Source organism: Engystomops pustulosus, chromosome 3 (assembly GCF_040894005.1).
Source record: "Engystomops pustulosus chromosome 3, aEngPut4.maternal, whole genome shotgun sequence".
Taxonomy (NCBI): domain Eukaryota; kingdom Metazoa; phylum Chordata; class Amphibia; order Anura; family Leptodactylidae; genus Engystomops; species Engystomops pustulosus.
The window spans coordinates 202,264,876-202,291,835 of NC_092413.1; the positions used below are offsets into that span (position 1 = coordinate 202,264,876).

Consider the following 26,960-nt stretch of genomic DNA (forward strand, 5'->3'; position numbering starts at 1 on the left):
AGTCCACTTATTTACTGTGGAGTGCCAGCATGTCATTTTATACAGTAACTTATTGCTACTTGTTCATCCACATCTTTCAATTGTTTTGGCCCCTTGAGGCCACCAATATAATTGACAGAAGAGGGCAAATTCAGACTATTATTGTAGCTTCTCTCCAGGGTCGCTCTGTGCAGGAAGAAAGGTGGGTCTAGCAGGATGATCTCCAAAATAATGCAGTTCTGTCAACACCTTCTTACTATCCCCGCAGTTCCAAAGATCCAATAAAGTGTCACTTTAAAATAGCGCTGACAGCAGCATCTCTTAAGTTGCCTTGGACTGCAGGAAGATGCAGTGTTTGGTGAACTCTGTCCTTGGACAATGGCCTGAGTGCCCACAGAAATGACTCTGAGTGCCACCTCTGGCACCCGTGCCATAGGTTCGCCACCGCTGCACTAGAGGCACGAACTGAGAAGAGTATTCATTTTTTTTAATTATTTTTCATTTTTATGGATATTTTTACCACTTTTAATACGACAGACAGACCTGTACAGGCCAACGATCCAATCAGGTCTCACTGACAAATAATAGTGGACGCAGACTTCTTTGTTACTTTAAAGGAAAATTACCATGAAAATCCATCATGATAAACCAGAGACATTACTCCTAGATCCAGGCACCGTGACTGTGGTAATCTTCTTATATTTGGTATCCATGGTCCCCTTCCTTCTAAAATTACAGAGTCATCATAATTATCTGTTCAAAAACGTAAAAATCGGGGCTAAAAGTATGGGCGCTGGACGGCCTAAAATGGTGGAGTGTCTACACCAGCAGAGAATTTGCCCGATTCTGCTCACACCAGTTTATTTAGGCAATGGACATTTTTTATTGAGGATAAAACTAAGAGTAAATAACTTAAACAATTACAGAAATAAATATTTAAAATATAAATACAGTATTTTTCGGACTATAAGGCGCACTGGATTATAAAGCGCACCATCAATAAATGCCTGCTAAAATGTCTAGGTTCATATATAAGGCGCACCTGATTATAAGGATGAATGACCAGCAGGTGGCAGACCTGTGCACAGTTCAAGGCAGCTGTTGTCTGTAAGTACGGTTCATATATAAGGAGCACTGGACTATGAGGATGAATGACCAGCAGGTGGCAAATCTGTTGTCTGTAAGTACAGTTCATATATAAGGCGCACTGGACTTATAGTCCGAAAAATATGGTACTTTTGTCCAGAAAAGTATTTATATTTTAAATATTTATTTCTGTAATTTTAGCCCCGATTTTTAAGTTTTTGAGCATATTTCTACCACCGGTCCATTCTTCGATGGTACCGGCTACCCCGGGAGCTGTGGGGCTGCAGGAACGTGTAGGACCTTGAGGACCATTCCATTGGATTGTACACTGCATACCACCAAGGGGCAAACAGGTGAGCAATATTGCTTACTCCATACACCGCCCCTGTGACCGCTCCTCTTTTTTCTTTATATATATCATAATAATATGCACACTGCTAACAACTCTATGTTCTGCTGCCTCCTACCCCTCCGGTCATGGAGACATAAGTAGGCCCAGTGCTGCAAGCAAATGTTTGTCAGCTCATATCTGTATGAGGGGAGGGGAGGAATGAGCAGGAGGTGACTTGTAAGATGAGTGTGCAGATAATAATGACGACTCAGTGACTTGATTCAGTTTGCAGAATGGGAGACGATAGAGGCAATCCCTGGGTTATGTACTTGATTTGAATCGGAACAGATACATTTTAAAATTGTAAACTTGTGAATATTTTTGTCCCTGTGACAATTGGATTCAACATTTTGTGCGGTCATCGGAACAAGGATTATCAAGAAAACGTCATTACAGACATCTGATCATTGCAGCCTGGGACTAAAGAAATAGCATCCAGGGAGCTTCATCTGTAAAAAGGGGTCGTCTGTAAGTCAGGTGTCCTTAAGTTGGTGAACTGCCTGTATACTTTTATCAATTTTTAAAAGTGAGTAGAAAAGTTAATTATAAAAGCAGATTGAGAATTAGTATTAAAAAATTGCTATGGGAGCCTCTCATTTGCTAATAATCCTGATGACAGGTGCCCTTTAAGACATGAAAGGACGATGTAGAATAGAAGGGAAGTCCTGAGAAAGTAATGGCTTAAAGAAATAAACAAATAAATAAATATTTTTTTGGGGGGGGGGGGCGCAGAAAAAAAAAATTATAAATAGTAAAAAGGTCGTCTGGTTGCAAAAAAATTTTTTTATTGTGAACCAGAGGGTAATTTTCATTCTGCTGACAGGTTCACGATACCTTTATAAAAAGATCTCTCCAAGGCCATCGTAGAGTTATTGGAGCATCATATCTGATAATAACTCAGCAGTTCAATTTCTGAGCCCTAATACGAGTGGAAAGATAGAATTTTCTATATTACTTACATGTCAATACAGCATTGCGCTCTGTTCCACATGAATAGCACCACAAGTGTCAAAATATAGAACAGAATTCCCAATTACACATAAAAGGCTCATCATTAACGCCAATTCTGTCTTCTCCAGGTCCCTCAGAGGACGCAGCAGACTTCACGCCGCTTCACAAAACTTACTTTTATTTAGTTTTCAAATAGTATTGTTAGTTTTCTTCCTAATTATGCCGAAACCTTTTAAAGTTTATTGTGCTGCCGAGTGATTACTGATCTGCTGCCATCGTTACACACACACAAATAATCTCCTGCTGCTGAATTAATGGGCCCGGGGCGCAGAGAAATATTTAGGATGGGTTTGGAAAAAAATCTAATTTCTACACAAATGGCATCAGGATGTAGGTGGCAATAATTTCTTACGAAAAATTACAAGAATACAAGGAAAATAGGGCAGTAAAACCTTTACTTTTGTCACATAGATATTGACGTACAGGACAGAAGCATGAAAATACAAATATATTTAAAGGGGTTGGCCACACAATGACATAAGTTGCCCATGTGCCTTGAAAGGAAATCTACCATTTGTTTTTATGCATTGTGAACCAAACATTCCTTGAGAATGCTGTAGCTACACTGATGCAGAAACATATCCTGTTTAATTCCTGAACCGAGTGGTTTTGCTCAAAAAACAATTATAGAATTCAGGATCTTGGGAAAGCTGGGTGCCATCATAAACACATTACACGGAGCTTCCTGAACTGTCCAGACAGAACTAATCAACCTGAGCTGGATGACTCATACACAGCAGCTGGGGGATGGTGCAGCGATTGATTACTTCTGCCTGTCAGGGACAGCACAGTGATTATGTATTCGTGGCTACATTAGGCAGGATAAAACTGGACTAGTGCATAATTAGCATAAGAGGAGAAGCGCCAGAGGGGCCACAGGAGCGGTAGAGCCTCATTATAATTATAATTTTATAATTGTTTTTTCAGCAAAAACACTCCATTCAGTAATTAAACAAGATATGTTTATGCATCAGTGCAGCGACAGCATTCTCAAGGTATGCTTGCTTCATAATGCATAAAAACAAATAGTAGGTTTCGTTTAATGCCTTGAGGGTTATCCCTAAATCTTCATCAAGTGATTCAGCAGTCCTGCTACTTACTTTTGCGCTGTGTGCAAACTCTCCATGATTATTTGTTTACTTTCCTGGGCTTTGCTAAACAGGAGGAGCTGCAGCAGCAAAATATAAGTCATCCTTCTCCCTCCCCACCCCTATTGCTGTCTCTGTCAATGAGGATGGACAGTGAAAAGAAAGACAGTGGGTGATGCTAAGAGGACAGCCTACAGCAGTTACAGAAAAAAAGGAAGCTTTGTGTACATGCAGAGGGCAGGATGAGTAGGAGAGAGAATGGTTGAAGATTATATACATATACATGGAGAGACTTATGTTATAGAAGAGATTTATTGAAGAGTAACCAACAATCATTAACCTCTCAGCGACTGAGGGTCATCGATGCCGGAATGTCCAGGTCAATTTTTGCAGTTCTGTTTCCGTAAATGACAATATCTTTACATATCAAAACTATTTTAACTTTGTTTCTTCCATGATACGCGAGACTAACTTGTTACGATAGTTGTATTAATAATATTTTTTTTCTTTATAAAAATTAGCCAATAAATGACTACAATGTGAAAAAGATTTTTATTGTCATTTTTCTGATTAAAGTTTTTTTTTTTTTAATAAAGTAGTAAAACTGAATAAACTATTAACAAAATAGGTTATAAATATGTACAGCAATATTCCATCACCTGCAGCTGCAGAGGGTGCATGTACATTAGTTAAGAGTATGTAGAGAGTAAAAAATGGCCAGAAATAATAATAGAATATTCTACAAAGATATCCAAATTCCCAGTAAAAAGCCATACAATGTGTCCGGGGAACATTTCTATCATAAAACTTTCAGCCAATGTGGGTGGAAAGGAGTGCAATTATAGTTTTTTTTTTGCCATTCTAAAAAACTAGATTGTACAAATTATATAAGTGCAATGATGTAAGGCACCAGGTTCTCCATCCAGGGAAGGAATATATCCTCTCCAGGCTGAAATCTCATCACGGCTGCACTCACGTTATAGGCCAACATAAAAAAAACCTCAAAGCAATCAACAGCAGCCTAAAAATAATAACAGGAAGAAAGATTGATAAAAATCACACGTCCTTACAATCACAAGAATGCGCCAAAAAGTTCTGAAGGAGAAGGAAATCCACCTGTGAGACCATAAATGTAAGGAACTAAAGACAGAAGGATGTGTTCTCATATCAATTGTCACCACAAAGAGACGGCCACGGGGCCCAGAGGGGCCCAGGGCCAAGTGGGGCGCGAGATACATGTTAGCAATAAAATAGATACTAATTATTAAAATGTATGAATAAGGAAAGCTTAAATATTTTTAAAAAGTATTCATACCTGATCACTTTGAGACCATGCTCTTAACAATCTTAGCGATGGAATTTCCCAAATGGACAGTTTGCCGGAGAAATGCACGGCAGCCAAAAGATTTCCATCCGGAGAAAGACTCATTTTAAAGATACCATCCTGTAAGAAAGACAAAAAACATACAACTCAGTACAAATGGAAAGCAAACAGTGTCAGGAGGTAAAGGAGGCAGTCTCCATTCTGTTATACGGGTCGCGGAGGTGTTGGCCTGGCCACCTCATGTACAGAAGGGTCAGGTCTTCCAAAATGAGGGCTTGTCTAGTAATTCCAAATTTGCTTCCATTTTTTTAAGCAAGAAAAAAAGTTTGAAAACATAAGATCTCTCAAACTGCACTTTTATCTGTAGCCATAATGTTACCAAGTAAGAAGATTATACAGTGTCCTATCTGCAGGCAGAATGTTATAGAGCAGGAAGAAGCTATGCAGATTGTATATAGTGTCCTATCTGTAAGAAGTATGTTATACACCAGAAAGAGCTAAGCAGATTGTACATTGTCCTAGCTGCAGGAAGCATGTTATAGAGCAGAATGACTTACAGCCTGAAGATGGGACACTATGTACAATCTGTTCAGCTCCTCCTGCTCTAAAACACCATGTACAATCTTCTCCACTACCCCTGCTGTATAACATTCTACATGCAAATAGGACACTATGTAATATCTGCTCAGCTCCTCCTGCTGTATAACATTCTACAGGCGGTCCCCTACTTAAGGACACCCGACTTACAGACAACCCATAGTTACAGACAGACCCCTCTGACCTCTGGTAAAGTCTCTGAATGCTTTACTATAGTCCCAGATTGCAATGATCAGCTGTAAGGTGTCTGTAATGAAGCTTTATTGATAATCCTTGGTCCCATTACAGCAAAAAATGTTTACACTTCAATTGTCACGGGGGCAAAAAATGTTTTTGTCTGGATCTACAATTATAAAATATACAGTTTCGACTTACATACAAATTCAACTTAAGAACAAATCTCCGAACCCTATCTTGTACGTAACCCGGGGACTGCCTGTACATGCAAATAGGACACTATGTAATATCTACTCAGCTCCTCCTGTTCTATAATATGCTGTCTGCAGATAGGATACCATGTATAATCTGCTCAGATCCTCCTGTTCTATAACATGCTGCCTGCAAATAGGAAAAGGTAGCAAAAATTGTAAGCAAAGAAACGAAGGTAAACTGCACAAACTTCTTTGGTTCACATAAATGACATACTACCGGTTTTACCCATAAAACTCGGCATATAACACCAAAGAATAACTACAAATGAAGTAAATTTAAAATAAAATAATCTAACTTTATTGATGTTAGTAAACTTGTAAAAAATATATACAAACAACAGGTGGTAGAACACAGAAAAGGAGTTATCCCAAATAATACATGGCGGGGGAGTGATATAAATGTATAGGCAAATAGGACACTATGCACAATCTGCTCTATAACAGGCTGACTGCAGATAGGACACTATGTACAATCTGCTCTATAACTGGCTGACTGCAGATAGGACACTATGAACAATCTGCTCTATAACAGGCTGACTGCAGATAGGACACTATGAACAATCTGCTCTATAACAGGCTGACTGCAGATAGGTCACTATGTACAATCTGCTCTATAACAGGCTGACTGCAGATAGGACACTATGTACAATCTGCTCTATAACAGGCTGACTGCAGATAGGACACTATGTACAATCTGCTCTATAACAGGCTGACTGTAGATAGGACACTATGTACAATCTGCTCTATAACAGGCTGACTGCAGATAGGACACTATGTACAATCTGCTCTATAACAGGCTGACTGCAGATAGGACACTATGTGCAATCTGCTCTATAACAGGCTGACTGCAGATAGGACACTATGTGCAATCTGCTCTATAACAGGCTGACTGCAGATAGGACACTATGTGCAATCTGCTCTATAACAGGCTGACTGCAGATAGGACACTATGTACAATCTGCTCTATAACAGGCTGACTGCAGATAGGACACTATGTGCAATCTGCTCTATAACAGGCTGACTGTAGATAGGACACTATGTGCAATCTGCTCTATAACAGGCTGACTGCAGATAGGACACTATGTGCAATCTGCTCTATAACAGGCTGACTGTAGATAGGACACTATGTACAATCTGCTCTATAACAGGCTGACTGCAGACAGGAAATGCATTTTCAGCAAAACAGATGCACTTTAAGGAGAGTAAAATAAAACTATATACAAAGAGTCACTAAATGTTATGCACTTCAATGTAGAAGCCAATACGCGGGTGATTACTTTTCATAGCAAGGTAACAAGGACGGGGCTATGTAAACAGTGTAACTAGACAATGAAAGAGACATAAAGCCAAAACCATTAGCAGAAAATACACAAGTTCTCCTTCCTTTAGTGGCACAGTATGTATCCGCCTCCTCCATGATATGACATCTACATGAATTGTTCACCTCTAATCTCACAAACACTCTGGGAGACACAAAACAAAACCACTCTAAAAAATGGATATAAAAAAAATCTAAAAAAAATAAATAAATCATACAAGCAAGAGTACCGGCTCATATCTTATGTGTCACTGGAGAAATGAGCGCAGCAGATTAGTAAGGGGGAATGGTCCATATTTCTGGGTGCTACGGGGTCATAAAGGTTATCGCAGGTGTCAAAAAGGCAAAATTCAGCAAAAACAGATCAAGAGATTCTAGCAAATACTTTAATAGGAATAAAAAGTAGCAGTATAGTTGGTGAAGCTGGAAAAAATAAAACATTCATCCAGTTCAGTCATAAAAATGCTGCATGGTAGATCAAAAGGAAGGCAAATATATCAGAAGTGTCTGAGAGCCGTACTATCTCAGTTTGCTCAAGGCAACCAATCAGAGCTCAGCTTTCATTTTCTCACAGCAGATTATACAATTAAGGCTACATTCACACTACAGTATGGGGGACGTATATACGGCCGACGCATATGCGGCCGATATACGTCCCCCATACACTCCTATGGGCTCACGGCCCTGTACGGGAGCGGTACGGTGCAGCACACGTGCGGCACCGTACCGCTCCGTAGCCCGGGGAAAGATAGGACCTGTCCTATCTTTCCCCGTATTACGGCGCCGTGCTCCATTAGTTTCTATGGAGAGGGGCGGGGGTGAGCTGCGCTCACCTCCTCCTCCTCTCCCCGCGCTGCCGTGAGCCCGCCGTACTACGGTGCGGCGGGCTCACGGCAGTGTGAATTTAGCCTTAAATATGAGCTCTTATTGGTTGCCATAAACAATTGCTCAGACACTTCTAATAAATCTCCCTCAATGTGCCTGAACATAAAGAAAAAAAAAATCTATCCCTGGTAATGTTGTGCAGGGGAGGGAGTGTGAAATAATTCAATACAGAGAATTAAGCACATCCCCTGTGCTACAATAGTAAAAGTTTAAGCATTTTTTTCATTTTTAGATTTTAAAAACAAATAGCGCAGGTAATAACCAAAAAAAAATTGTCATACACTTTATTAATAAAGCAGTTTCTACGTCCCATATTTTGCTCCTTTCTTCTCCTGTAGTGAGTAAGCTGTGAATCTAAAAGCCTTCTCAAATCTGATAAGGAGAGGAGGCCAAAGACTAACTCTTTAGAGAGAATATTTCACTTGAGGAACCAGCTCGGTCACTATCCAGTGACTGTCAGTGAAAAGGTACGGTAAGTCATTTAAAAAACTTTAATCAGTTTCTCCTTATCTATCCGTTGTCTGTGGAGTACAAGAGGGAAAACCAATATATAAACACAAAGACAGGAGAGAGAAACATTTTTCTTTTATTAAATATATTATAAAAGTTTATTATTAACACCTTCACTATTCATTTGTGCTCTGTGAAAAGATTTAACTCACCAGTACACCCGAGTGTGTCAAGTCCAGCTACAACCCTAATAAACAAACCACACAACGATACGATTACACAAATCTGTCTTCAAGTTTTACAGTCAAAACTGATGACAGATTTCCTTTAAATCTTCTTTTCACCATCCTCGTGCACCTGATATCCTGCATGTGTCGCTTCCCCACTCAGGTCCCTGGAGTTCACCTTCTTCTTCCCGATGCATGTAAATGCATTGTCTTGTGACACAATTTGAAAGCTAAATCCCGCACTCAGCCCGAATCAGTCGGATCGCCCCCCCGATTTCTGTCGCATGAAATTCAGCGCAGCCGCACCACAATCCGTTCGCGTGCGACACAATCCCAACGCAAACCCGTTAAATACCATCCCAAAACTGTGCAAATCCTGAAACCGGCAAGCAGTCCGACGAAAGTGCGATCCGCGACCCTTAGTAAATAAGCCCCATAGATTCTTCACCCAGCAGATACTTTCGGGAGAGCAAACACTCATGTGTGATTCACAGCAAACGCACAATGACAACGTATGTTTTGGTGCAGCCTGCAGGATCATATGGTCTCTCTGGCAGTTTTTAAAAACTAAATACATAAAAACAGGTGGTGGAAACCCCCCGCAAACATTGACAAGTTTTGATAAAACCCACCGGAATGATTTTGCAATTTAACAACTCCATTACAGGCAGTCCCCGGGTTACATACAAGATAGGGTCTGTAGGTTTGTTCTTAAGTTGAATTTGTATGTAAGTCGGAACTGTATACTTTATCATTGTAACCCTCACCAAATTTTTTTTGGTCTTTGTGACAATTGGATTTTAAAAATGTTGGATTGTCATAAGAACCAGGATTAACAATAAAGCTTCATTACAGACACCTGTGATAACTGTTACAGCTGATTATTGTAGTCTAGGACTAAAGTACAGTAAATTACCAACATCCAGAGGTCTGTTTGTAACTATGGGTCGTATGTAAGTCAAGTGTTCTTAAGTAGCCTGTATTTAGGATCTGGGCTTTTTTTGTTATTTTTTATATCCTGTGCAAAGGGGATAACAATCTGCTGGTGAGGCCTACATCTGGGACCTCCATGATCATCAGGATGAACCTGACCAAACATGAGAACAGGGGGTTCCCTTCTCAATTATTTAGAGAAGCTACAAGCAAAGCATGTGTTCTGCCACTTCATTACATACTATTGGAATACTGGAAATTGCACTGTACTCGGCATCGCTGGTGCTACCATTTACTGTCTATGAGCATGTCAGAGTATAGAATGTAGAGTGGCCTTGGTTGGAAATGGACATGCCTATAAAATTTGATGATTTTACTAAAAATTCAGATATACCACCCAGCATTATACATGGTGAAAAATCATGGCCCATTTTCAAACTCTCTAGTCTCATGTTAGAGGAAAATTACCCCAATTTTTCATGCGCTTTCTATCTCTCCAGGATAGAGATAAAGCAAGTTGGAATTCATAATGATTAATAATAATTCCTTTATTTATATAGCGCACACAGATTACACAGCGCTGCACAGAGCTTGTAACATCAGTCCCTGTCCCCAATGAGTCTCACAATCTAATCAACCTACCAGTATGTTTTGGAGTGTGGGAGGAAACCGGAGGACCCGGAGGAAACCAGGGCCAGTCATGTATTTGTATTATGGAGTCAGGGGAGATAGCGGTCTGTGTATGGCGAGCTTTCACACAAATCTGACATAAAAGTGTTGGTCACTTTACCTCATGTTTTTGAGTGTGTGGGGCAGGATATTAAAGTAAATTACCAATATACATGTAGTAATAGTTCTGCTTTATCTTTCTTGATATGTAAAGTGAAGTCTCCTGTCTTTTACCTCATCAGCCAGAGATCCCTGACCATAAAATGGCCCCCGATGGAGGGTCATGTGTGGTCATCTCTGACCATGAACAATCGCCCTGCCAGGACCTTAATCTTATTCATGAATACTATCATAAGGTCCTGGCAGGGCGATTGCTCATAGAGATCACATGACCCTCCATCTGCAGCCAGGAATCTCTGGCTGATGAGGTAAAAGACAGGAGGCTTCACTTTACATATCAAGAAAGATAAAGCAGAACTAGTAACAGTGTACCGTATATACTCGAGTATAAGCCGACCCGAGTATAAGCCGAGACCCCTAATTTTACCACGAAATACTGGGAAAACCTATTGACTCGAGTATAAGCCGAGGGTGGGAAATGCATTGGTCACAGCTTCCCCAGTATATAGCCAGCCAGCCCCTGCCCCAGTGTATATAGCCAGCCAGCCCCTGCCCCAGTGTATATAGCCAGCCAGCCCCTGCCCCAGTGTATATAGCAGTGATGGCTAACCTATGGCACTGGTGCCAGAGGTGGCACTTGGAGCCCTTTCCGTGGGCACTCAGGCAATCACCAGAGATGACTCCAGATATCGTCCTGCAGTCCCAGACAGCCCAGGACTTGCTGTGCAGAGCCATTTTAATGTATCACCTGTACCTAGGACTATTTCCTGCTTTATTGGTGTCCTCAGGGTGCTGGTATCAATGAAAGCTGTGACAGAGAAGGGAGTATAAATCACTAATTACATTTCTGTATTGGCACTTTGCGATAAATAATAACTACAACAAATAACTTTGTTGTAGTTTGGGCACTCGGTCTCTAAAAGGTTTGCCATCACTGGTCTATAAACCTGCCAGACCCTGCCCCAGTGTATATAGCCTGCCAGACCCTGCCCCAGTGTATATAGCCTGCCAGACCCTGCCCCAGTGTATATAGCCTGCCAGACCCTGCCCCAGTGTATATAGCCTGCCAGACCCTGCCCCAGTGTATATAGCCTGCCAGACCCTTCCCCAGTGTATATAGCCTGCCAGACCCTGCCCCAGTGTATATAGCCTGCCAGACTCTGCCCCAGTGTATATAGCCTACCGCCGCTGCCGGACAGATCGCACAGAAGATATACAGGGGTCGCCGGAAAAGTGAGTTTAGATATATTTATTTTTTTGACTCGAGTATAAGCCGAGTTTGGGTTTTTCAGCACATTTTTTGTGCTGGAAAACTAGGCTTATACTCGAGTATATAAGGTATATTGGTAAATTACCTAATATCCAACCCCCACACTTACACACATTACAAAAACATGTACTAAAGTGGCCAACCCCTGAAAAATTTCTTCTTCTTTTTTTGGGTTTCCAATAATTTAGATTACAAAAAAAAAAAAAAGACTTCAGTCATAATTTATTACTTAAAGTCACTTTTACTCAGATTACAACTTCTTGCTACCATTGTGCTAACAAAAGGCACAGTCTAAGGCTCCATGCATGCACGACCACCTGCTCTCTTCATATCGAGGGCAACAGGAGTGAAACGGACAGCCGTTCACGAGATCCATGGGGGTCCCCATACTGATAGCCTTCGGATCAACAAAATAGGCTCTATTCAAAAAGTTATAGCCTAACTTGCTATGACTTACCCCTATAGCGGCAGGTGCCAGCCAACCTGTAAGCAGAGGGCCAAGACTGTGAGCTCTCTCCATGTACAGGCAGTCCCCGGGTTACTACAAGATGGGTTCTTTAGGTTTGTTCTTATGTTGAATTTGTATGCAAGTTGGATCTGTACATTTCATAATTGTAACTACAGACACATTTTTTTCTGTCCCTGTGACAATTGGATTTTCAAAAATTTTTTGCTGTAATGGGACCAAGGATTATCAATAAAGCTTTATAACAGACACCTTACAGCTGATCATTGCAGCCTGGGACTTTAGTAACATCCAGAGAGCTTCACCAGAGGTCAGAGGGGGCAGAGAGGTCCGTCTTTAAGTTGGGTGTCCTTAAGTAGGGCACCGCCTGTATCCCATAGCGCATGATGACATACAAGTCATAATGCATCTAGGGGTTAATTATTAAAAAGAAACAAAAATGGTTTAAAAAAAAAATGAATTACCATGGAAAATTGTGCAAAGAAAAACCAAAATGGGCATTTCAATACCATCACAACCTGGCCTATATGCACTATATATATATATATATATATAGCACAAGTCATTAAAAACCTTTGATTTCGGTTTAACCACTGTGCAAAACAATTAAAAAAAAATTATAAACCAAAAAAGGCACCAATTAAAATACAGCTTGTCCAGCAAAAAAGACGAGCTCCAATAACACCATGTAAGCGAAAATATAAAATGATCATGATTGTGTAGAATCATGTTATGTATACAGCATAAAGTAAATTATCAATAACGCCAAAAAGGGTGCCATTTAAAAAAAGTAAAACAAAACAACTCTACCTGCATAATACAAGCCCTCTTACAGCTACGATCGCCGATTTTTACAAAAGTTATTTTTTTTCAAAAGCAAGGATAAAACAGAAAGTGTGTTTGGTCTTCCTGGACACCTGAGGACGGGTGCAGTAAGGGTTGTATATAATCTATGGAGCTCCCTTCGATTTACCGTATATACTCGAGTATAAGCCGACCCAAGCATAAGCCGAGGCCCCTAATTTTACCACAAAAACCTGGAAAAACCTACTGTTACGAGTATAAGCTGAGGGTGGGAAATGCATTGGTCACAGTCTCCCCAGTATGTAGCCTGTCGGATCCTGCCCCATAATATAAAGCCAGCACATGCCCCCCAGTATATAGCCTGCCAGCCCATATCCCACAGTATATAGCCAGCCCCCTGCCCCAGTATATAGCCTGCCAGCCCATATCCCACAGTATATAGCCAGCACCCTGCCCCAGTATATAGCCAACCCCCTGTCCCAGTATATAGCCAGCCCCCTGTCCAAGTATATAGCCAGCCCCCTGCCCCAGTATATAGCCAGCCCCCTGCCCAGTATATAGCCAGCCCCCTGCCCCAGTATATAGCCAGCCCCCTGCCCCAGTATATAGCCAGCCCCCTGCCCCAGTATATAGCCAGCCCCCTGCCCCAGTATATAGCCAGCCCCCTGCCCCAGTATATAGCCAGCCCCCTGCCCCAGTATATAGCCAGCCCCCTGCCCCAGTTTTTTGCCAGCAGCGGGGGAAGCCAGAAAGGTGAGTTTTGATATACATTTTATTTTGGTAGTATATCCCCTTTCTGGTGGGGAGATGTGATGCCACTGACTGCATCTCTTTTATACGGCTTATGCATGCAAATAGGTCTTCCGCCTGTGGTCGATAACCTCTTCAAGAATAATAGGGAAGCAATAATATTGTTTTTTATCCCACATTTTTATACTTCCAGGTCTATCCTCATAATCGATGTTATCCGTGGCTCCTAGGAGACGTGTTTATTTCAATTTCTCATCATGGAACCATTAGTATCCACATCCGCACTCCACTTCTCTATATACACGTGAAGCATGTCCTGGCTATAAACCAGGCTAACCATCTGCTTACAGGAGGTCCCCGGAGCCCGAGAATCAGAATTCAAATGCATTAGTAATTTAATAACAAACGCCCCAGAGCGGGACGAGGATTACATTGCTGCATCCAACACATCTCGCAGGACAAGCTCGGACTCTGCTCTCCGGGGAGATGCATCTGTGTTACCGGATTGTTAAATTAGCGCTGCTTACTGACAAAGGAGCCGAGTAAGAAGAGCAACATACAGGCAGTCCCCGGGTTACATACAAGATAGGGACTGTAGGTTTGTTCTTAAGTTGAATTTGTATGTAAGTCGAAACTGTATACTTTATAATTGTAGTTCCCGACAATTTTTTTTTTTGCCCCAGTGACAATTGGAGTTTCAAATTTTTTTGCTGTAATAGGTCCAAGAATTATCAATAAAGCTTCATTGCAGACACTTTACAGCTGATCATTGCAATCTGGGACTATTTTAAAGCATCCAGAGAGCTTCACCAGAGGTCACAGTGGGCAGAGGGGTCCGTCTGTAACTATGGGTTGTCTGTAAGTCGGGTGTCCTTAAGTAGGGGACCGCCTGTATTGCAATGAATAGCGGGTAGCCACTCCGCCTCCTCCACAATCACCCACAATCATACGGCCCATTTACAGAGAAGATCCCCACTAAGTGTTTCCTAGGAGAGAAAATATGACTTGTAGGGACTCCGTCACCAGATTCTACCCCCATCAAACTACTACCCCTATCAGGTAGGGAACAAAATGTCCTTTCTAGAATTCCCTCCTTTAAAGGGCATCTACCAGCAGGATGAAGGACTGTATACTAATGAGCCTAAGGGGCTCCAGGCTCCATATGTGTTAATGGAGCTTGGAGCCACTTAAGCTTATTTGCATACAGTCTTTCATCCTGGTGACAGATGCCCTTTAAGTGAAATTTAAGCCACTTAAAGAAAAAAAAATCTCCAAAATGATGCGTAATTGTAGTGGATAAATCCTTTGTAATAAATTATTTATATTGGATCGAGGTAGCCCTGTGGCTATAACAATACAGGCAGTCCCCGGGTTACATACAAGATAGGGTCTGTAGGTTTGTTCTTAAGTTGAGTTTGTATGTAAGTCGGAACTGTATATTTTATCATTGTAATCCCAGCCAGAACTTTTTTGGTCTCTGTGACAATTGGATTTTAAAAATGTTGGGTTGTCATAAGAATCAATATTAACACTAAAGCTCAATTACAGACGCCTGTGATAACTGTTACAGCTGATCATTGTAGCCCAGGACTAAAGTACAATAACTTACCAATATCCAGAGGTCCGTTTGTAACCAGGGGTCGTATGTAAGTCGAGTGTTCTTAAGTAGGGGACTGCCTGTATTGGATGAGTAGGGGCATCCTGCAAGATATCCACCCCACTGCTTACTAGAGTCCTCAATAAACTTTTAATAGCAGCAATATAATTCATTCCCAAAGAAAGAAACTGTAATACAAGGCATGGTCACTACCATATGTTTGGCGCTGTGTCTGATATATAATGATGCCCACAGTATGATCAGATCAGTTCTCTACCGATGTGAGAATAGGTCACCAATTTATAATGTAATATCCCATTGGTATCATTGTTATATAGAACGGTTGAAAAAAATTATATTAAAAAATGTGTCCATCAAGTTCAGCCCAGGAAAGAAAGGAGCTAATGGGAAAGAACATAAGGGAACACAATTATATACAATTACAAGCAATTACATAACCCTCAATGTTAATTTGGTGTAGAAGGCATCTAGGACGTCTGTTTTAGGTTTTCTCCTCTCCCTGCGGTGTTTTGCTCTTGAGCTCAGCTATTCCATAGATTCATAATTCTAAAAGTAGTCTTGTCCACTTTTTATTCATGAAAATTCTGTAGATAATGTGTTTGGGGTGAAAAAAAATGATTGTGTAAAAGGGCATTTAAATAAATTTTTACAATTACAACAAACAAAACCAAAGAACAAGATTGTCTGTTACATATTTTCTTCCCCACAATGCAGAATTATTAAAGAACCTCCATGGTAACAATCAGGGTCTTACTCCTTTCCAATATTAACTGAGGGATATGGTACAATAAATGATAGCAGGATACTGTAGCCAGACGTCTTGTTACGACACAAATAACTATTGACACATAGACAAATCAGTCTCACACACACACGCACACACAAGCACACACACAAGCACGCTCAGTCTCCTTCATTATGGAGAGAAGTAGATACCACATGTGATTATAAGGCTGTATGGGGAGTCACGCACCATCTGGACCAGATGCGATCAAACTTTTGGGAATACTTCCTATTGACATACAGGGACTGGTAGTGGGGAATGACACTGTCAATGAGTAGTATCCATCTTTTTAATGGAGGGGGCTCCTGGCCCTTCCAAGTCATCATCACCACTTTTCAGGCATAATATAAGACAAACCTAAAGAAAATTTTGTCATAGTGGCCATTGACAACTTCATTTATGATGCCGAGGAGACACACATAGGGAGACATTAAGCGTGGGAAATCAAAGTGTAGATTTAGGAATTCCAGCACTTCAGACCAGAAGACATGAACCCTAGGGCAGGACCAGACACAGTGCAGGAAGGATCCGGCGTCAGCCTGACAGCGAAAGCAAAGGTCATTGGGCATTGCTCCCATGCGGAATAATTGTGGATAAGGTTAAAGGAAATCTACCATCAAAATCCATTACGATAAACCCCGGACACTTACTCATAGATCCAGGCACCGTAATCATAGTCTCCTTCCTTCTAAAAACAACTTTTAAAATTAAGCTACTGAGCCTAGAGGATTCTGGGGGTGTTATTCTGTGCTGCAGATTCACAGACTGTTACAATGAGCAGAACATGTCTCACCAACCCCCTGCGACTTCTGTCTATGTAGTGTTACAGAAACAATAAGTGCAGGTGGAGGGGTTACCTGCTTAGCCTGTGAAGCTACAGCTAGGAGGTGCTCTGGTAATGCCCACTCAGGCTCTTTAGAATAAATATAAAAGTTGATTTTAGCAGGAAGGAGCCCATGGATAACAAATATAAGAAGATTACCACAGTCATGTTGTCTGGATCTATGAGTTAGTGTCCCTGGTTTATCATGATGGATTTTGATGGTAGAATTCCTTTAAGAGTTCCCGTTAGGAGTTTGACGGAGATCCAAGCGGCAGGAGAAATCAGGGACCAAAACTTCTCCATTCCATGTTATGTTGCGACACAAGAGAAGCTTTATCACAGCAGCGATATGACTATGGGCACGCTATGACTATGGGCACGCTATGACTATGGGCACGCTATGACTATGGGCACGCAATGACTATGGGCACGCAATGACTATGGGCACGCAATGACTATGGGCACGCAATGACCAGGCCTCTTCCCGTGCATGGTGGATTACTGAAGACCTGAAAGTTCCATCATACACACGTGCGGCTTGAATGCAGCTCTACATCCACAGGACAGGGGATACAGTAAGTCAGTCAATTTGGTGGAACAATCCCTTTAAGTAATTTTGATACACATATGAGACCGTACAATTTTATGTTGCATGTACGGTACAGACACTAGAGTAATACACATAAGTTACTCCAGCAATACACAGCACTACACAGACCGCGGCGTATGTTCAGTGCGAGTAATGCAAACAGTCTCCTGATATCAGTATTTACACACTAAAACCCTATTATACTACAATAAATACAATTTCAGCTTATGCCGTTAGACAAATATAGAAGCCACAGCCGATTATTAATATGAACTGTAGCTCCGGAGTCGCCCCGGTAAGCCATTCTTCCCTTGCCTTTCCCTACTCCGATGATTCACAATCAAATTGTGTTTCACATGCTGGAACTAAATTAATGAAGTAAATCCCCATTACCTGGACGCTTCCGTGTCTGTTAGATAATCGCAACTTAATAATCCTCCACAATCCTTTTCCCTTCAGCGCCTGCAAAACGAGATCAAGTCATGCGTTACAGCGACAACTAAAATTACAGGAACAAAAAAAAAAAAAACTAATTTTGCAAAACTGAAATTCACGCAACCCAAGAAAATATGACAAAGGACGGGGGATAAATAAAACATTTAGGTCATTATATTTCCCAGGACGCTTTTTAAGCCCCTTTGGGAATGTTATGAATTAATTTTACAAGTACAGAGAATTCCGGATACATCCGAATTATCACATGTATTGTGGTTCTGAAAATCCTTTGTTTATCAGAGCAAAACCTTTAATTGAATTCAAAGAGGTAACTAGGAACATTCTTAGAAATGTGTTTATATGACTGGTTTAGGGAATCTGACAATGCTCCCCCCTCCCCCTACATTACTGTTAACCACTTAATTGGTGCTACGAACCCAGTGTAATCCCAGTACACAGCATGTAACCAATGGCTTCACCAGGGAAGTCCTCAACCTCCACCAGACAAGGGATGCAAGATGTCTCTAAATGACCACAGTAGGTGCTGCTGTCACTTTCAACCTTCTGAGGACAAAAATGATACCTCCCCTCAAAAAAAGGGGCCTCCCGTTTTTGACAACAAAGGACACCGTTCCCCTGGCAACATGGACCCTGCCAAAAATATGGCCTATTGCTGCAACCCTTACTACCCAGCAACAAAGGTGAGATATCCACCGCCCCTCTTATTACACAGTGGGAGGCTATTCCCTGGACAACACAGTACGGACACTACTACTCAGTTCCTGGAAAGCAGTGTAGCACCATGATAAATCTCCCAGCTATGGCCCTCCCCAATCTCTTCAGACAACATTGAGAAAAGTTGTCAGACTCCTCCCCAAGAATATGGGTAACTAAATACAGCTCATCCACCCCCCCCCATTCCCCCCATCCAACAACAAGGGTCACCCTCTTCACTAGACAACAGTGAGATGCTACTTCCCCATTCACTAAGCAACAGTGTGGCACCGCCATCAATCATCCAACCACTTCCCCCCCTATGATAGACAAATGTGGGAAGCTACCACCCTTTCGTTAGACAAAAGTGGGATGTCACTGCCTCCTAACGCTAGACAGTTTGATTACAATGCCCCCTACACAAGACAATAGTGGGATGCCACCACACTCAAACGCTAACTAGCCAGATGCCGCCGCCACCACCCCCTATGCCAGCCAACAAAGGTATACAAACGGCACCCACCCTAAACAACAGAGGGAAGCCAGCACCCACTTGACTAGGCAACATCGTGGCACCACCATCGATCAACCAACCACAACTTTCTTACCTAGCCCCCAAACAATAATCAGTGTGCATGCAGCCGGATGTTAGGTCCTCAGAACAAGGGATGTCACCGCTGTATGAAAAAAGAGGTGCCAACACCATCATCGACCCCAGAAAAGGACAACTAAAAACCACAATTCCTCCTCTAGAAAGCAAGGACCATCCCATATAAAAAGCACAGTTGGAACCACAGCCAAGGCTAGACAGGCAGTCACCGGGTTACGTACAAGATAGGTTCTTGTAGGTTTGTTCTTAAGTTGAATTTGTATGGAAGTCGGAACCGATACTTTATAATTGTAACTGTGGCCAAAATCTTTTTGGTCTCTTTGACAACTGGATTTTAAAAAACTGTTGGATTGTCCTAAAAACCAGGATTAATAATACATCTTAATGGCAGACACTTTTGGTTACAGCTGATCATTGTAGCCTAGGGCTAAAGTAACTAGGGAACGTATGTAATACGGGTTTTCTTAAGTAGGGGACCACCTGTACTGCAAATGATTGACTATGTGTGCAGCCACGAGCTATATGCATGCCATTTTTTTTACTGATATGTAAGAGGATATTAGATCATTTAAGGTAAGAGGAAATAATTCCGTCTCCTTGTCTGGTAATGTTACACAAAGCGATATAAATGTAAGATAGCGTCTGGGCATAGCAGATCAGAGCCTGCGGTTATCCACACGCTGCATCTGATGATTTTTTAATTTACTGTAAACATGTTAAACTGCTGAAAATTTAACTAAGGACATTAAAGATGCTCTGATAAATAATTAAGGAATGCAAATGAATACTAAGATGCACACAAGGCGTCTCCGCATTACTTACCGTGCCCACGTCGTCCGTGTAATTAGTGACCTGTTTGTAGTGCGGGGAGCCAGAGAGCACTCTCCAGGACGTGAGCCCACACTGCGTGGCCTCCGACACTCCATCTTCATTTGTCTCACTGCCTCCAACTAGCAGGAGCCTAAAAGTACACAGACAAATACAGCGTTCAATTAAAGGCACCTCTTGCTGGTCTATAATGGGGAGAGACTAATTCTGGAGACCAACTAACTCAATAACAATGGAAAAAAGCAAAAACCATTACGTGACTGTGTGAACCTGGATTTATACAGTATAAATATTTATAATATATAAAGGAAGATTTAAAGGTTAATTTTATTCAGTAGGTTGACTTAAAGGACATCTACCATCAGGATGAAGGATTGTAAACCCAGCACACTGACATACTGGTGTGTGCCCCCTCTGGCAGGATCCACTCTTCTTTTAGCTTCTTATGCCCTGGTTTTGAAGTAAAAAAGGCTTTAAAAAGTATGCAAAATGAGTCTAAGGGGCTCCGGGCTCCATTAATACCCATGGAGCCCAGAGCCCCTCATTTGCATAATTTTAAAAGCCTTTTTTTGTAAAAACCAGAGCATAAGAAGCTAAAAGAAGAGCGGATCCTAGCAGAGGGGGCACACATCTTCATCCTGGTGGTGGATGTCCTTTAAAATACACAAATACAGCATTAAGATGAGCAATTAGCATTCATGAAGGGGTTAAACAAATTCCGCAACAGTGGGAACACCATCGTCAAGTTGATATGAATTGCTGTGGGATGAATTTTCCGGCCATATACAATATTCGAAAATCCTGATTTTTATTACACGCTGGATTGTGGAAACTCTCTTCAATGGAACAACTGCTGTCACACCATGCTCAGAGGTGAGCAAGGCCTCATGTTACAAAGTACACTCACCGGCCACTTTATTAGGTACACCATGCTAGTAACGGGTTGGACCCCCTTTTGCCTTCAGAACTGCCTCAATTCTTCGTGGCATAGATACAACAAGGTGCTGGAGACATTCCTCAGAGATTTTGGTCCATATTGACATGATGGCATCACACAGTTGCCGCAGATTTGTCGGCTGCACATCCATGATGCCAATCTCCCGTTCCACCACATCCCAAAGATGCTCTATTGGATTGAGATCTGGTGACTGTGGAGGCCATTTGAGTGCAGTGAACTCATTGTCATGTTCAAGAAACCAGTCTGAGATGATTCCAGCTTTATGACATGGCGCATTATCCTGCTGAAAGTAGCCATCAGATGTTACAGGGTACATTGTGCTCATAAAGGGATGGACATGGTCAGCAACAATACTCAGGTAGGCTGTGGCGTTGCAATGATGCTCAATTGGTACCAAGGGACCCAAAGAGTGCCAAGAAAATATTCCCCACACCATGACACCGATACCACCAGCCTGAACCGTTGATACAAGGCAGGATGGATCCATGCTTTCATGTTGTTGACGCCAAATTCTGACCCTACCATCCGAAAGTCGCAGCAGAAATCGAGACTCATCAGACAAGGCAACGTTTTTCCAATCTTCTACTGTCCAATTTCGATGAGCTTGTGCAAATTGTAGCCTCAGTTTCCTGTTCTTAGCTGAAAGTAGTGGCACCCGGTGTGGTCTTCTGCTGCTGTAGCCCATCTGGCTCAAAGTTCGACGTACTGTGCATTCAGAGATGCTCTTCTGCCTACCTTGGTTGTAACGGGTGGCAATTTGAGTCACTGTTGCCTTTCTATCAGCTCGAGCCAGTCTGCCCATTCTCCTCTGACCTCTGGCATCAACAAGGCATTTCCGCCCACAGAACTGCCGCTCACTGGATGTTTTTTCTTTTTCGGACCATTCTCTGTAAACCCTAGAGATGGTTGTGCGTGAAAATCCCAGTAGATCAGCAGTTTCTGAAATACTCAGACCAGCCCTTCAGGCACCAACAACCATGCCACGTTCAAAGGCACTCAAATCACCTTTCTTCCCCATACTGATGCTCGGTTTGAACTGCAGGAGATTGTCTTGACCATGTCTACATGCCTAAATGCACTGAGTGGCCGCCATGTGATTGGCTGATTAGAAATTAAGTGTTAACGAGCAGTTGGACAGGTGTACCTAATAAAGTGGCCGGTGAGTGTATACTTACATGTGTGGTTAGGCCGCATGCACACTACCCAGATAGAGGTCTATGGCACCTAGTCACGTTGTGGTGAGCACACAGTGTCAAACCGCACCATGACTGAGCCGGATACAGGGCATGTCATAAACGTTGCCGTTTTTACAGCATTGTTGCTCAGTTTTCAATGGAAAGGGGAGGGGTGAGGAGCGCTTACCCCCTCCCTTCCCCATAGGGCATGTGCTATGCCTGGGATCGGATCCAAGGTGAGCACATGGCCTTGGGAAGGTAATTTGGAGTGATCTGCGCCGTCACTTGCCGTCAAATCGAGCCCCAATTTCGTACAAAACCGTGTACATAATCTAAGTAGTAGTTGTTCTCCTCCATAAAACCAGTTATCTCCTTAACCGAGCGCGTCACAGAAAACTAATAACCAGAGCCACACACACTCCAACCTTCCTAATGCGCACTGTATCATAACAACGGAAAATGTGCCAATTCCACAAAAAAGTAATTACTCCAAATCACAGTAATTGCTCTCTCATTTGTTACCAGGCGAAGCTTCTGCCAGTTGGAATCAACACAACAACGTATTAACTCTGCTCCGAGAGAAAAATTATATGAGGGGGGAAAAAAACACACACAAAAAAAAAAAAAAATACACTCGTAAAATAGGTTCTGCCTGAAGCTGATATTATTTAGATGATGATAAAAATGTGCGATGCCTGGCTCGCAGGAAAACTCCAATCTGGCGACTGTTTACGGAGCCGTGTACCCACGCAATACCCGGAGTGACAAGTCAGCAGGTGAAGATTGCGCCTAATTGTCCGTACCTTTGTTTTAAAAGGCAGACGTTATTACTCATTGCTAACCCTCCACTTAAGATGTCACTAGTTTTTTGTTTTTTTTCCTGGCAGGGGAATTAGACAAAAAAATAAAAAACCCCAGAAAAAACAGAAAAAAAATTACAGCTCATAGTGATATCTTTAAGCTTTTCCATTTCCTAACAGAGTGACAGATAGTTAGAGGAACAAGTGGAGACACATTTACTTACCCATCCGGAGGAGTTCACTGAAAGTGCATGGACAAGGCACTTTCAGTGAACTCCTCCGGATGGGTAAGTAAATGTGTCTGTAATGCACAGTGCCGCGATTCACTACGATCGTGCGCCCGATATCCTGCATGTGTTGCTTCCCCGCTCAGGTCCGCCGGAGTTCATTTTCTTCCTGGTGCTAGGGCTTGCGTCAAAATATGAAAGTTAAATCCCACGCTCAGTCCGAATCAGTCGATCATCCCACGGCCCGCCCACTGACTTCCGTCGCATGAAAGCAGCGCAACTGCGACGAAATCCGATGTTGTGCGACACAATCCCCTGCTAAATACCGGTCACAGCCGTGCGAAACCTAAAAACTACGGAAAGTCTGACGAAAGTGCTGCCGTGGACCCTTAGTAAACAAGCCCCAATATGCTTGCATTAAGAACAAGAAGGTGCAAAGTCAGTCCCTTAAAGGGATTGATTGATTGATTAAATCAAATAGGGTTAGTAAACAGTAAGTAAATGCTGTAGGTAAACTGACAGTCTCACACTGTAAAGGCCAGAAAGCGGTATTAGAAGTTGCAGATACCCGGGGAATAGTTTTAGACCCCATCACCACCATATGCAAAACTGGTTCAGACGGACAACTAATGTGTAAGGGTCAGAAATCAGGGAAAAAAGGGGATAGTTGGAATTCAACTGGCACTGGCACTATTGTTCAATGAGATAAATCACCGCCAACCAACCATCATTACACAAGAACTTGATCAAGAGAGCGATACATACAGCTATAGGTCATTGGGATGAATGACCATTCCGCTAGAGGGGTCAATAGATTGTAGAAATTATCCCAGCGGCAGCAGCACGTATAAAGCAGGAGGAGCTGGGCAGGTATGACACCTCCACCTGTTCTACTGTCAGCAGATAAGACACCAATCTGCTCAGCTCCTCTTGTTCTATTACATGCTGCCTGTAGATAGGACAAAATGTACGGTCTGCTCAGCTCCTCCTGCTCTACGACATACTGCCTGCAGATAGGACACTACGTACAATCAGCTCTTCTCCTGGTATATATCATGCTGCCTGCAGATAGGACACTACATACAATCTGCTCAGCTCCTCCTGCTCTACAACAAGCTGCTTGCAGATAGGACACTATGTACAATCTGCTCAGCTCCTCCTGTTCTATTACATGCTGCCTGTAGATAGGACAAAATGTACTGTCTGCTCAGCTCCCCCTGCTCTACAACATACTGCCTGCAGATAGGACACTACGTACAATCAGATCTTCTCCTGGTATATAACATGCTGCCTGCAGATAGGACACTATGTGCAATATGCTCAGCTCCTCCTGCTCTATAACATGCTGCCTGCAGATAGGACACTATGTGCAATCTGCTCAGCTACTCTTGGTCTATAACATGCTGCCTGCAGATAGGACACTATGTGCAATCTGCTCAGCTACTCTTGGTCTATAACATACTGCCTGCAGATAGGACACTACGTACAATCAGCTCTTCTCCTGGTATATAACATGCTGCCTGCAGATAGGACACTATGTGCAATATGCTCAGCTCCTCCTGCTCTATAACATGCTGCCTGCAGATAGGACACTATGTGCAATCTGCTCAGCTACTCCTGCTCTATAACATACTGCCTGCAGATAGGACACCAAGTACAATCAGCTCTTCTCCTGGTATATAACATGCTGCCTGCAGATAGGACACTATGTGCAATATGCTCAGCTCCTCCTGCTCTATAACATGCTGCCTGCAGATAGGACACTATGTGCAATCTGCTCAGCTACTCCTGCTCTATAACATACTGCCTGCAGATAGGACACCAAGTACAATCAGCTCTTCTCCTGGTATATAACATGCTGCCTGCAGATAGGACACTTTGTACAATCTGGTCAGCTACTCCTGCTCTATAACATGCTGCCTGCAGATAGGACACTACGTACAATCTGCTCAGCTGCTCCTGCTCTACAACAAGCTGCCTGCAGATAGGACATTATGTACAATCTGCTCAGTTCCTCCTGCTCGACAACATACTGCCTGCATATTATGCTGCTTTTGTTAGCAACAGGTTCCCTTTAACTGTTTGTATGTCGTATTTCTCACAAGCAACTTTGTTGCTAGACACTTGCCAGGGGTCAGAACCTGCAATGGGCTTTTCTCCAAAAAAGTGTCAGACAATCGATTATCAAAAAGATGCACTAACTAATTCCTTTGTAGATCTGAGGTCCTGCTGGCCGAGCACTGCCGCTATCTCCATCAGACAGATCTGAACCGCAGTTTATCTGTGATTTGTTACTCATTCAGACTTGGCTGTTAAGAAGAAACCACAAGCCAATAATAGAGAGGCAGCCACGGACTGTGCAGCAGACATCTGTGTTACATGAGCTCTGGGCGGACGTCCTGCAGTCTGATCCACCATTAATGAGTGATAAGAGGGTCCTCCTGGTGCCCGGGAAGAGCTTTGCGATAGATGGATGAGCAGGTTATGGAATGGATCTATCTGGGCATGACACAAGTTGTATGTATGACTGTTTGTCAGAATATAATATTAAAAAACTATGGTTAATAGAGAGATTTTTTCTCTTAAAAAAAAAAAAAAATTAGTTGCAATAAGGTTCCTTTCAAGACAAAAAAAAAATTCTGCTGACTATCCTCTCCAAGTCTTCGGACAGAATCTGCAATGGAGATTGCGACGTTAAGGTTCAGTTCACACCTACGTTTGGCAAGTTCTGTTATCAAACAGAAAAAAAAATAGCACAACAGCCAGTATCCATTTTTTTTATTTTTGCAATAATAATGAATGTGTAAAGGAAGGCAACCCACTGTACGTTGTAGTCAACGGGGAGCGGAAGACAAACTAAAGACTTCATGCTCTCCTCTCCTAAAAATCAGAGTTTAACCCACAATGCAGGTTGGTTTGAACTCAGCCCAACTAACCTCATCCTCATCTCCACTGACACATCACTGTTGCCGTGTCCCCACCGACACGCTACTCTAGGAAATGGTTGAGAACTTTCAATCAGCCCATCGATGATTGAATTGGGTTAAAATCCACGTGTAGTGCTTACCTTACCGATTCATGCTGAGGACAGAAGAAGTGACCTCAAATGGGTCCGATCAATGCGGAGCCAGGTTCTTATCCATATTATTGCTGATCATTGAGGGGGGGAATCAACATGGGGGGCACTCTGTAACATGTTTACAGTCAAGGGACCTTAATGAGAAGTATGAATTGTGAAAAACAGAGGGTGGTCCACCTGTGTACTTCACCAACAAAGCTTGGGTCAGTAACAAAGTGATTAGTGTTCCCTGGTGATAGCAGAAGTGAACTCAGTTGGGTAGGTATCAAGAGCAGCTTTTCTGGAGCCAGGTTCTCATACAGAGTATAGATGACCAGCTAAGAGTTCAGCATGGTGGACACCTCTTGAAAATGTTTACTGTCAAGGGTCCAAAAAACGGAGAATTGTTCCCTTCGTTAGCTGCCCCCAAAAATGTCATGGTTGGGAAAAAGAACTGAAAAATTGAAACAAGAGGTGTCTACATTACAAAGAGCTGCCCCAATACCAAAATTGTCTTACCAATTACAGGTCAGGGTCTTAAG

The 26,960-nt window shown here is 42.3% G+C and overlaps 1 protein-coding gene across 3 annotated transcripts in view; it reads right to left on the reverse strand.

Annotated features, from left to right (window-relative positions):
• The window catches only part of NBAS (NBAS subunit of NRZ tethering complex), a 415,971-nt gene that overhangs the window by 352,648 nt on the left and 36,363 nt on the right, over positions 1 to 26,960 (reverse strand). For all 3 annotated transcript variants that reach the window (XM_072143606.1, XM_072143607.1, XM_072143605.1), the window contains exons 10-12: positions 20,195 to 20,333; positions 18,007 to 18,075; positions 4,871 to 4,999 (exon numbers count right to left, since the gene is read on the reverse strand). In XM_072143606.1, coding sequence (XP_071999707.1) covers positions 4,871 to 4,999; positions 18,007 to 18,075; positions 20,195 to 20,333 — 337 coding nt within the window. The remainder of the gene's footprint in view (positions 1 to 4,870; positions 5,000 to 18,006; positions 18,076 to 20,194; positions 20,334 to 26,960) is intronic.